At 40.6% G+C, this 13,668-nt stretch overlaps 1 protein-coding gene across 1 annotated transcript; it reads right to left on the bottom strand.

The window, feature by feature from the left end:
• Positions 1 to 4,252: 4,252 nt before the first annotated feature.
• LOC126782661 (leucine-rich repeat extensin-like protein 4) lies at positions 4,253 to 7,331 on the bottom strand. The gene is made up of 2 exons (XM_050507960.1): positions 7,134 to 7,331; positions 4,253 to 7,047 (listed from the first exon to the last, which is right to left on the bottom strand). Exon 2 carries the CDS (start codon positions 6,976 to 6,978, stop codon positions 4,783 to 4,785), a length of 2,196 nt encoding a protein of 731 aa, XP_050363917.1. The 5' UTR covers positions 6,979 to 7,047; positions 7,134 to 7,331; the 3' UTR covers positions 4,253 to 4,782.
• Between the last annotated feature and the right edge of the window lie 6,337 nt (positions 7,332 to 13,668).

The raw sequence follows: 13,668 nt of genomic DNA, 5'->3' as shown, positions 1-13,668 counted from the left end.
ATCAACCTTATCGTTCTTGTCTTTAATTTGCAGCACCTGGTCATCTTTATTCAGCAGCAGATCCTTGAACATCTGGGCTTCTAAGTCTTCTTCCAAGAGATCCTAGTGTTTAGAAAATTGAGTTTTCGCCGGGGAACTCAGGCAGGGAAAGTGGAGATCGATGAGGAAGGGAATTGGAAACCCTAAATGGGTTCTAAAGATCAAGGTCGAAGATGTTGTTTCAACGAAAGATGGGATGAGCTACATATGTGAATTGAATTACATGATTAGAAAGTTTAGTCTTTTGATTACGTGATTATGCAAAGAAAAAAAAACCCAGATTGTGTTTGAATATGATGGTTGACGCAAGGAACAAAATTTAATTAAATTACAAATATTAAAATATAAGACAATCAAACCATAGTTAGCTATACGTAAATTCTATGGTTAGTGGCTGTTAAGATGAGTAGGCAAGAAATGCCACAGGTCAAATTCTAATAGGGGGACAGAGAAGGGAATAGGGAAATGGAGACAGCAGATTTTCTTCCGGTTTTACCATGAGACTTGTGAAGTAGACCCCCTTCTCAGCTGAGAAGTCAATTAGTCGAAGTGTGAAACACTGAAAACATGAAAAGGGTAATGAGCTAGTTTATTTGCTGCAAAATTTTAACTCGAGATGAAACATGTCAAAAATTACTGACGTGAAGTAATTAGCAGGCGGTATGATTTCAGGAACAAGAGTGAGAATACGCCAAATCACACAATCCGATCAAAACTTCAGGCACAGCAGATATAGGGAATTGTATCACGTCAATCGGCCGTCATTATTAACTTAAGTTTTTATATAACAGATTCCAATTAGGCAGGTTCGTAAAGATCTCAAATGTAGTTTGTAACCAAAAACAAAAGATCTCCAATATAGGTGGGTGCTACTACAAGGTCACTGGACCTGTGCTGAAGGCCCAAAATCTGAAAATTTGGGAGCCCGAAGATTCCCAACATCATCTTCTGGAGTGAGCAGTATAGCTATTGGCTATATTTGAGTCGCATGTGGTTGGCTTCGAACGGGGTTCTCTTGAACCGTCTCAACTTAATTTCTTTTTAGTTCCTACAACAGATTAATCATATCAAGCTTAATTTCGGAATTCTGATATAATTTGTTACATTATTATTTGACCATGCTTATCTTAATATCAAAAACAGTATGTTCTTAGTAACTTTGTAGTTCAAATCGGGTTGATTCTCCGCTCTTTGCACACATTAGTGTGAAGTTTCGAGACAATTGAGTCAGGGAAAGAAGAGTACAGCCATGATCGAAAGTTCAACAAACCTTGTACATAAGAATTACAGCCAGCTCGGTAGCAAGCAAGTTGGGCAAGCAAAGCATGGTGGCACTGGTGGAGTGGTGGCAGGAGTCTATGAAATAATAGAAGGCCATTTTTCTAACGTACAGCAACGTATATATAATGTCTGAACTTTAGACCATCTCCCTGGAAAAGGGCATATGATATCTGCAACACACAATTATAAATTATTGAATCCATTCTTGAATACCAAGATACATTAATAACCCCAAAGCCTGCACTCCAAAAACAAATGTATTATCTGATTCCGTTGGACATTTTTATATGGAGGGGTTCTTCTGGTTCAAAACTAATCAAGTATCCCCATTATTATTAAGCACATAAACCACCATGAACTGGTTTAGAATTGCCGGCCATTTCTTCATAGCTTGCCAAATGCCCTTTTCAAAAAGCCAATTGAATCTTTTATACATATAGCAATTCATGGCTTCCATGTTGCTCTTTTACTTTCTCTTTGGCTACCCTTTCCCCCCTTTTTTATTAATGAAAACCAGAAAGGGCTTAAAGCATGAAGCACATTATGGAGCTCATGTAATTATTTCATGTATTTAAAACACTCGTATACCTAATTAATTATATTATTTCATGGTGTCATAAATATGCACACGTTGAAATTGGAAAATTTTTTTTAAATATAAGTAATTAATCAGAAATAAAAAAGTAAAAAATAGACTGATAACATTAAAAAGTTACATCACATAAACTTTGTACCGGGATCCGGGTACATATAATATTTTTTCCTAAATTCTAAAATGTTTAGGGTTATGTTTGGTAGGCCGTTTTTTCTTTTTAAATAGATGGTATTTTCATTAGCTGAATTCACGATATGTCATTTACACAAGAAAGACTAATACGCCTAGACCGAATAATATCGGTTTAGTGACCTATAACTATTGGTGCTAATGGTGATTGGTCGAAAACATATAGCATAATGAGCATAAATTTGGTGAGTTAATATGTTGACCTAATCACAGGCTGGCCATATTAAAATGGGAGTTATGTTCTATTTCAGGTAATGAAAACTAGTCAACCAACTTGTTACATTCACAATGTGAAGCTTTGCCAATTGTTGATGTGGAAAAGCGCTAACATCCCATGTGGGAGATTATCTTCTCAGGCCCCATTTCCATTTAAAACCCTTCACTATCCCTTCCTTGATGGCTTTCTCTTGTTTTCCACAGTAGAAAATGACAATTTCAACAAAGAAAATTATGATCTTATATTTCTAGTGTAATAGGTAGGTTTCTCTTCGAGAAAAACACACACACACACACATTGTATATAATGCAAATTTGATTGTATCCAGCTATACGAACTTGAAGACATGCCTGATTGGAGATGCTACATTTGTTGGCTTTCGTTCTTGAGTTTTGGCTCTTGGTGAGATTATATGTTCGGTTACTTGCGGAGGTTAGGGTCACAGATGATTTGGTACTGAATATTGAAATTAGCAACTGACATATCAATAGATATAGAGAGATCGGCCCAAGAAGATTGTGGTTTTGTCTAGCAACTTTCCCCGAAATGTACAAGCAAATCGGAAAACGACTTAACGACTGTCTAGTGTTGGGCGTCATTTTCACCAACAATGGCAGAATGTATACGGAAGGAAGTTCTCAGTAGCTGAATTCGAGTGCCCTTCATTAGAGGTGGGTGGGTACTTTATAAGAGTAATGAGCTTCACTTGATTTGGGTATGCAAGGCCCTTAAAGTCTTAGGGCAGCAGTGAAAGCTAGTCGGTTGTGGAACAGATTACAACAGCACACAGAATTTTGGCAAACAATGTCACCCTCTCAATCCTGTAACAATTACATGTGATCGAATTCAAAGGAATGGACGGTGGAGATGATGCAGCACTGGTACAATGGTGAATCTGCCCACAGTTGAAAGCAAGCAGATTGGATGTGTATATGGTGGGTGATGATGCAGAAAAGCTTGGTGATATTAAATGGCTTCACTTGTTCACCCTAAACCTGTGACTCTGGGAGCCACTAAGATGGCCAGAGAGACAAGAGGGGACTATCCGGAAAGTAATTGCTCCATTTCAATCAATCTAGCCATGAAGAACATCTACATCACCGAAGAATCTAAACCCAGAAAAAAGAGCACGATCTGCATAGTAAAGGAAATGGCATTATGGAGGTGGAATGACAAGAGTCAACGACAAACACCCTTCATGATGATTTAGTTCGAGGTAAGCACGAGTTCTGGGGGATTTCAAAATCCCCAATAGGAGAAGTAGTGTAAGGTTGAAGCAAACAGGATTTGAATTCGAAACTTCGAATCCATACATTTGATAACCTAGAGGGGGCTGCACATGAAGAATGATGATGATGATGATGATGATGATGATAATCCCAAGCAATACTAATCTAATGCAAAGGGCTCAGATGAGAAATTCAAGGTAGCTCCAGCCACCAGCACCTTCTATATTCACTACTCGGAATTTCAGGTCCTACGGAGATGTCGATTGCCAATTGGGACCTGGAGTCTCGATCGAAAATTAGGGACCCAAACAACCTAATGACTCGTCTATCTATCACCTAGACAACATCAACAATATGATGAATAAAATGGAGCTTAGCTGTGTTTTCAATGGACAGAATCAACAATCTAGCTTATCTGCGTCTGTGTGAGTCATTTTCTCAAACTCCATTGCTGCAATGCACATGGATTCCCCATCAATCTAACAATTTCATTGACACAGAACATTCGTCTTGTGATTGATCGATCAACCTAAACAACCAATGTTTTCTAAACAAAAGGAAATTCCTGAAACCCTACTTTCTGGGGATTTCAACAAGATGGAGAAAGGTCGAATAAGAACATATAAATTCTGGACAAATGCAATTTCAATCAAATAATAGAAAGCAGGAACTGAAAAGATGAGAACTATGAAACTCTGAAACTTAATACAAGTAAAGTGTTCGTGATTATACTATAGAATTTGAAAAAAGAGAAGAAACAAAAGTATGATATAATTGAGACAATAACAATAAAAACCCTAAAACCACAAATCAGCAGCAGAGGCAGAAGGCGGTGCTGCTGTGTTTGTAGCCCGAATTCATGCATCCCTCTATACATACAACATTCTCTGCAACCTACTCTTTTGTCTGCCATTTTTATTTCACGACCTCAAAATATCCATAACAATTCAAATAAATATGGGAGAGGCTTTCTCCTCTTACCTCTCTCAATCTATAGTGATATTCATGTCTATGCTTTCACCCTCTTCTTCTTTTTTTGGTTCTTTTCTTCCTGAGACATTTGTTGTCGCCGATGATGATGACTCCAGAATTGCATGCAATCTCAATTACAGTGTTTTGATTTTCCAAGTTTATTCTCCAAATGAGCGACGAGAATTGCCCAAAAGAGAAAAAATGACAACGACCTTCGAGCTTGTTGGTGCTCCAGCAAAGGTTAGAAAGGAGTAAAAGAATCAATAGAAGGGTGGCGGCGGGGGAGACGCGTATGAAACTCCAAAGATTGGCGGCAATGGGCCCTCATATACAGGAGTGGGAGGCGGCGGCGGGCTTGCATAAATATATGGAGGAGGTGAATTTGGTGGTGGTGGAGAGCTGTACTGAACAACCGGCGGCGGTGGTGAATGGTGGTGGACTGCAGGTGGGGGAGGGGACTCGTACACTGGGGATGGTGGTGGTGATGGAGATGGTGGTGGTTTGTGATGGTAGGGCGGTGGAGGTGGAGGGGAGGACTCAGGACATGGTGGCGGCGATGGTGGTGGCGGCGGAGGGGGTAATTCAACGCAAGGAGGTGGTGGTGGTGGAGGAGGTTCTATACAAGGCGGTGGGGAAGGGGGAGGTGGTGAATGGACAGGTGGAGGTGGAGGTGATGAATAAGGATAATGTGAAGGAGGCGAATGTGGAGGCGGAGGTGAATGTGAAGGAGGCGGTGGTGAGTAGTACATGTAAGGAATTGGTGGAGGTGGAGAACTTAATGGAGAAGGCGGTGGAGGTGAACTTGGTGGGGGAGGTGGTGGGGAACGGACACAATATGGCGGCGAGACTGGTGGTGGAGGGGGTGGCGGCAAGTAAACTGGCGGGGGAGGTGACGGTGGAGGCGGAGATGGAGGTGGTGGTGGTGGTGGGGAGTAGACTGGTGGTGGAGGAGAAGGTGGCGGTGGAGGCGGTGAGTATACTGGAGGAGGTGGGGATGGTGGTGGGGGCGGTGGTGAATATACTGGAGGAGGTGGGGATGGTGGCGGCGGTGGTGAGTAAACTGGAGGAGGCGGTGGAGGAGGTGAGTAAACTGGTGGTGGAGGAGACGGTGGCGGGGGCGGTGGTGAGTAAACAGGTGGAGGAGGAGGTGAAGGGGATGGAGGCGGTGGTGATAGGACAGGTGGCGGCGGAGGAGTCACAATCGGAGGTGAAGGAGTAAGAATTGGAGGCGAAGGAACAAGAACTGGTGGTGTCGGTGAAGACTTGCAGCCAAACGATTGGCAGTTGACAGGCTTAGACAAGAACGACTTACATTGCGCCGGAGACCTCTGCACCGGCCTATTCGGCAAGCAATTCTTCTTGTCGTCGAAACCAGGCAAGGCAAGACACACCGGAGGCTCGCCGGTGAAGAAGTTATAAGAGTAAGTGAAGTTCTCCAAACTCGGCAACGAGCAAATAGCCGGCGGAATCGACCCAGACAGCAAGTTATGAGCCACATTTAGCTGCTCGAGGCTCACCATCCCTCCAATTGTGTCCGGCAACGGCCCCAAGAACTGGTTGTAGCTAACGTCGAACACCGTCAAGTTCTTCAGCATCCCAATCTCCTCCGGCAAGCACGACCTGAATCCATTGCTCATCATAATAACCTCATCCAAGTTCGACATGTTGCCCAAGCTCGTCGGAATGCAGCCATGGAACTTGTTGTTGGCCAGAACAATAACGGAAACCGGCGAGTTCCCGAAATTTTCCGGCAGATCGAACCTGAAGCGATTGTGGTTGATGAAAATAGCATCCAAGTCCTTGTCGAACAGCTCCTTGGGCACAGTCCCCTCGAACTCATTAAACCTCAGATCCAAGAACTTGAGCTCCGGGAGGTGAAGCACAACCTGCGGGAACTTGCCGGCGAAGCGGTTGTTACTGATATCGAGCTCGTAAAGCAGCTTCAGGTTGCGGAATTTATGCGGCACAGTCCCACAGAACCTGTTGGAGTTGATATGGAACAATGCGAGATCTGTAAGCAGCCCAAGCTCCTCCGGCAAGTACCCAGCAATATCGCCATGGTTGAGGTCAATGCCGGCGACGGTTCGGATCGAGCTGTTGTCGGGAGCCGGAGCACAGAACACCCCGGTGTAGCTGCACACATCAGATCCGACCCAGTCGACAGTGTAATTGTAAGGGTCGGAGAGAATGGCCTTCTTCCAAGCCTGCAGTGCTATGTAAGCATTTCGGAGTCTAGGGTTCTCGAAAACGAGAGAAGGGTCTACTTTGACGAGCTCGCCGCGGTCGCCGAACTCGTCGCGGTAGTAGAGCAGCTGGCGCTGCTTGATGTAGGAGGCCTCGGCGTCGGTGAGACTTCCATGAGTGATAATGTGGCTGGAGGAGAGTGTGGAAGCGAAGGAGAAAGCAGTAGTGAGAAGAAGAAGAGAAAGATCAAAGAGAGTGGTCTTCTTCTTCATCTCACATCAGACATCTGACTCCCCTATGCCCACTCCTTTTTTCCTTCCTTCCTTGTTGGTCTTAAAACCCTACACAAAGAAAATTAAACCTTTTAGGTACTTGTTGAGCTTGAGATTGCAAATGGGTACTTGCAGAAATGGGGATTGAATTTCACCTTGAGATCTGAAGAGGAGGAGGAAGAATGGAGGATGAGAGAGAGAGAGAGAGAGAGAGAGAGAGAGAGAGAGAGAGATTTTGGAATGGGAATGGGAATGAGAATGGGTAAGAGAGTAGTGGGGACTGTTTTCTAGGGATTTTGGAGATGTGTGTTTGTAGTTTGTAGCAGTGTGAGAGAGAGAGAGAGAGAGAGAGAGAGAAGAGGTTAAGAGGGAGAGTTGATTATAGGACACATAAAAATAGGACAGCTAAATCACAGCTCAAAGCCCACCAGATTCTCTCACCTTTTAATTTTTTTCTTTCCTCAATCCACTCCTCGCTTTCCTTTTTATTCTAATTTCCACAATTCCCATTCACATTATAGAGTTTTGGAACAAACTCATCATTCCCATTAACCCCAATTTTGTTTCAATTTCCTTTTATCAAAAATACAATAATGTTAAGTTCCCTAATAACTTAATAAAGAGATTACTGAACACTGAAAAGGTTACATCCAAAGATTGATTCAAAACTCTAATGCTACTATTGTCACTTTATTTGTTAAAAGTCAATGATATCCTCAAATGTTTTCTAGGCTCATAAGTTAATTCACACCTTCATCTTATCAAAACGCATTCTCTTCTTGAGTAGTGAGAATAAGTTGTAATACTTCAATTATTATGATTTTTCATTGTTAATGAAGTTGTTAAGGGTGGAGTTGGTAAGCTTGTGAGTGGGTTTGAATTCGCAGAGTCCAACTTTATGAGCGTGGATGCGAGGGAGTGGGGGTTTGTTTTTGTCAAATCGGACAAGTCTAGAAGTAAATGAACTGCCAGTAATGTTGGCAGAAATTACGGTAAAGTCCTCGGGGCGTTTTCTTATATGAATTCTCACGGGAACAATCTTCTGGGAGCGTCCCGGCTTCTTTGGGTAAAAGATCTCAAAAGCCCCTCTCTACTCTAAAAATTCTAAACCTAATTACAACTAATGAGCGTAATCTTCCAAGCAATACATAACGGTAAATTTTTCTTACTCGTGGGTGCTCTCATGCAAAATAGTAACGTAAAGTAATCCGTAGATTTTGATGACACGAGTCATTACGGCAGATTTTATTTCAACTCTGATAGAATGCAGTAAATACATTGTGGAACAATTACTATTCCATACTAACCTACATATTATTCACTTATGATAGTTCAAAGCTTTGAAATAACTCAAATCTTTCTTTTGATTTAAATACATCAACAGGTTATTTGTCACTATCTCATATGATTTTCATGTTTTGTAGCTCAAGTGTATCATTATTTATATCCTATAGAGTTTATTAACACCGAGTGCTCATTAATCATCTTATTTTGTTTACTCTTATCGACATTATCTAAATAAGCGGTCCTTATATATATCTCTGTTCTTATTTCAAGTTGTGTTGCAATGCAATGTTCTATCGTTATATCAAGTTGTGTCGCAAACTCGCAATGCAATGTTCTATCGTTGTTTCAAGTTTATGTTGGAATGCAATTTTGCTTTAAGATTTTTCTAAGTTGTGTTGCACTACTATTAGAGTAATATCAACGTATTACAATACTAATTGAAACATCAAACACCGTCTCGAGTTGAGGTTCTTTGTTTAACATAAGTGATCTAATTGCATTATAATATTTTCTAAATTTGAGCATATGTTACGTTTCCATGAATAATGGTAATGGTAACATTAAAGGGGATCCGTTTATCCTGACTACTATAAAACGAGCATCCAGAGCACTATTTAAATACGAATTTCTGAAAATCATATTTCATATTTCACATTAACAAACATTTAAATAGAGATATTACCGTCAAAACCACATATTTTTCACATTAATAACCGTCATTTTTCACCCATAAGCGTACGCAGATTCCAGTACACGGTAAACCGTAAACCTGGGGCCGCGTCCTCATCACGGTTGATGCTGATGCACGATTTGATCACCACGTCTGTTAAAAAGCCTTGAACCAGGTGATGTTCGCCGCGTGGCCTTTCAGCTGGGTCCCCCCAGGCCAGCCGGGTCAAGGCGGACTCGGTCACAGGCTCACAGAGCCCCTCGTGTAAAAGCCCCATTGGGGACCCCACGCGTCACGTCCTGCTCGGCTGGATCGTCGGCGTTGAGAATGCTGGGTCCCATGTTTTGTGCAGTGCCACCGCGTCTTCGCAACGCGCCGGAACACCCACCGCATCAGCCATTCGATCTCCAGTTTGGGGTGGCTTAAAAGACCGTTTTACCCATTCGCACCTTTTGTCAATTTCGTAATGCAAAGAGGTCTCACAAGCGCGCCTAACCACTGCCACCGTTTTAAAACGCGCTTTTACTCCACCGCCGTCTGGAGCGGCCAAGCGTCCGTAATGTTGGAACCAGCTCGTATAATTCATAATTGTATTAACTGCGGAAAGAATTATGGTTTGTTTGGATTGAAATATTTGGTAGTTTTGCACTTTTGATCTTGATTGATCGAGTAAGTAAGTCGAGGGCTGCAAGTAACTGTTAGGGCATGAGTTGTGTGATCTGATATGATGAATGTAAGTTTGGGCTCCAGTTGTTGTCTGAAAATTTTGTGCATGATATCATGATCAAGATATTATGAACTTGGACTTATGATTAATGTTTATTAGCGGCAGCCACCGATCCAACTCATATGATGTGATGTGTTAGCCACTGTGGTTTTACTCGGTTTCACTTCTTACTGGGTTATATATATACTTGGTTACTTGAGCTGTACGTCTGAAACCCTAAAATAAACAAGAAGAACCAATCAAACTGTGGACTTTGATTTTGCCGGGTTTTGAAATGCATGTCATGAGGGGCTGTTGAGCTTCATTGTATATATGTTTTGATTGGCAATGTCAACCTCGATACACTGTTGCGAGTTGTTGCCTTTGTTATCCTTCTCATTTTTTCTATGAAATGAGGCATCAGCAAGTTCTATTTGGCTTCTCTAGTCACTATTATTCTATTATATACCGATGTATATAATTGGTTATAAATGTTCATATATTCTTAGTGAGATGATTAGCATTAATATTTTCAACCTATCAAGCCGTCAGCTAGCTTCAACGTACAGCATCCTGCTAACTAACACTCCCAAATCAACGGTCAACATTATCAGCAAACATTTCACTTGAATATCAGAGCAATATGCCAATATCAATAGTTCAATACGTAATACATCGAGCTGTATCGCAAAATTATAGACTTTGAGATTTTGAATGAACAAATACATGTTATACTTTTGCTTATGGCCAAAGCATATAGTCTTATTCGAATATTGCAATCATGATATAGAAGGCTTTGTGTATATATAAGCAGCCAAATCTACATGTTAGGGTCTCAAGTCGTGTCGTGCATGGAAATGGTCATACAAAACCCTAACCCTAACATCAACACCTGCACTAACCTAATTAAATTTCTATAAAATATGCATGCATTTCTTTGGATATACATGGGAATAGGATAGGACTCGGGGTCTTAGCTAGCACTTGATAATGATATGAGAGCATATTCCAAGTTCGAACATTATGTACACGTTATGACTTGATTTACAGGTCATTACAAACCGCGTGGGACCAATTTATTCCACGTAAGCCAATTGACTACGACAAAAGCTTGCCAGCCGGCATATCCAGCTGCACATCACACTTGTCAATTTCTCTCATATTCGGGTTTGTCATACATGTCATCTTCATCTCATTTGTTTTCGTTTTGGTTTTCTAATTATGGATATTCTCTAATTAATCGATCAATGACCGGAAAAGAAAGGAGTACCATGCGATTCTAGATTTGCTACAATTTGAGCTCTTAGCTGTATAAAAATACATACAAGATTACATCAACTCGATAGGTACGTATGTCTCATTTCTACAACTACACATTATCTGTAATGCAATCCATTTTAAGTTTGATCAATGCGTATGCTACAACGTTAGTATTCTCGAGAATGTTTTTGAACAAATTTATTTCTGCATGTATATATTGACCAACAAGAACTAATTGTTGTGTTGTCCTACTGTATGATCCCTTGTAGTTTGTAATGTGCCAGCTAATCTAGCTTAAACTCGGAAACTATATACATACAAATAATTAACTATCAAAATTGTATCATATACAAATAATCAAACTCAATCACCTGCCAACTGACCTTGAACAATTCCTCCCCTTTGTCGTACGTTGGTAATGCACTACATGAATCAGTCAAATCATAGAGTTCAATTAGCCAAATACTGATTACCCTATACATATATTTGGCTAAATAACAAAACTAAGATGCTGTAAACTGGAGTCGTCTCATTTAATTGATTTTCAGTTCATATATATCTTTAACGGTTCTGCTAGACTTTATGTAGTTGTTTGTACGTGATCGATGTAATGTGTAGAAAATTGCAGCAGTTTGTTGTAGAAGCTGTCTTTTCTGACGTCAAGTATATATGGAGGTTCAAACAAACATATATCATTTATATATTTCCTTTGACTGTGTTGATCGACCTGATTTGTTTTTTGTATTTTGGTTGATGCTCTATCAGTTTTAGGTCGTCATCTCAATTTTGAGCGCATCGAATGGCCATCAGGATTATAATACTTGCTCAAAACCATTTGCTTCTTAATTTGCTCATGTACGTGCGTGTTTTTTTTTTTCCATTATGTATGACGAACAATACTTTCTCATATTTCATATTTATTCTGTTCTGAGAACATGTGAGTTAGTGAAACAGAAATGTAGAATGTACTAAGAACATCTGGATTTGAGGAAGCAGCAAAAACATAACAAAAATAATAATAATAGGCCGCGCGCAAATTTCGGTCACAATTCCGAGAACGGAATTTAACCCCAGCAGTTGTTTTTGTTGGTAGCTCCATCATTATATAATACAATTATAAAAGCTTAATTTCGTCGGCAGCCATGTTAGTATATTTGTTTTGTTTTTATGGTAAATCTGGGTTTGCTTGTCTGGGCAGAACCTGCATTCATATTCGACCCCACTTCCTGGTGCCGTGTTTTCTTCATCTTTGCCATAACTCCATAACGTCTACGGTAAATCGGTAAAGCCACATGATTATACGCCCTTTCTGTTGCCCATTCTCGCTTGTTTATTTTGTCCCCCCAGTTTTCATCAAGTCTTCCTCTTTCCCATCTTAGATTTGATCATTCCTGTGTAGCCAAAGTCAGAATGGCTTGTATGGGGAACACTACGTAACGGTCGAGTGTTTTATGGTTATATTTGGTTTACAAAGATGTTGAATCGAATTCGTACATCATTCGAAAGATTACTTTCGTGTTTGTACTTATTAAAATGTCAAACTAATAATTTCAAGAACAAAGACATATATGTCAAACCCTAAACAAAACCATTTTACTCAACACCAACAAGTAGCTAGCTGCTAACAGCTTCTAATAAGGAATCGTTGGGAAGGAAGAAGAGGATCGGAGGAGTAACGAACGAGAAGATGCAGATGAAAATGAAGGGAAGAGGTCCATAAATATGGCAAATACTACAACTGTCCCTGTAGTAGTGCCATGTGGTGGTCTCTCATCTTATCAACAAGGAACTTGGTTACCCTAATTGCAAAGATGATAATCTACCTGCCTGCCTTCCCTTAGTCTTAAGGGCAGGTCCCTCTTCTCTATGGGACTGTCCCATCAAGTAGAAGACCATTCATTGCTGAACCTGTTATAGCTTGTTCTTTGCTAAACTTTACATAAAGTTAAGAAATGGGGCAGAAATTTTTGAAGGAAAAGTAGGTTATTCTTCCTGAGAAAGATGAAGATGGTGGATCTTGTTTGCCCATATAGGAAGGACAAAATATAAAGCGAACAGAACAGGTTCTCCACTCAAAGCTTTCACCTTAAAAGTTGAGCATAAGTGGCTTTCGGCTTTCCATCAACTGCCAGGAAGGACCTGTAAAGCACAAGATGGTTGCATCCATCAATTACTCTCCAATGGAAGATGAAACCAACCGCCACTCTGAGTCTTTTACCATCTGATTGTATGAGCCCACCTGCGCGCTATTCTCGTGTAAGATTTATGAAAAAAAAGCTGCACGAGAAACCTCTTCAATCATCTGTCGGCACATGAGAACAAGCAAATTGTTTGCTGTAGTGACACAAGTCTCTTTTCGACGACTTGCAGTATAATCTCAGTTGTTGCGATTACATATAAACTCTTGCAGGATTCTTATCCCACAGCATTATAGAACCTAACCGTGACAAAGTTAGATTCGATACTACAGATGCACATATATAGAACAAGTTCGGTAATGCCAGCTCAAAAACCCACCCTTACCTGATTGCCTACCATACAGGAGTTTATATAACCAACACAATTATTTAGAATAAGTTGAAGTACCAGCCCATTAGTATTTAGTAGTATAAGCTTTAAACTTCCGACCATCTTTGTTCTTTGCAGCTAATGACACTCTTATAAGAAGCAAAACAAAATGATTGGCTATCATTTGAGCATTGTTTAAGAATGATTGCCAACTTTATGAAGACCGAAAAATGAACCAAGCTAAGCAAACAAAGAGAAG

This window comes from Argentina anserina, chromosome 1 (assembly GCF_933775445.1).
Source record: "Argentina anserina chromosome 1, drPotAnse1.1, whole genome shotgun sequence".
In the NCBI taxonomy this organism is placed as follows: Eukaryota; Viridiplantae; Streptophyta; class Magnoliopsida; order Rosales; family Rosaceae; genus Argentina; species Argentina anserina.
This window is presented reverse-complemented; position numbering and strand designations above follow the sequence as displayed.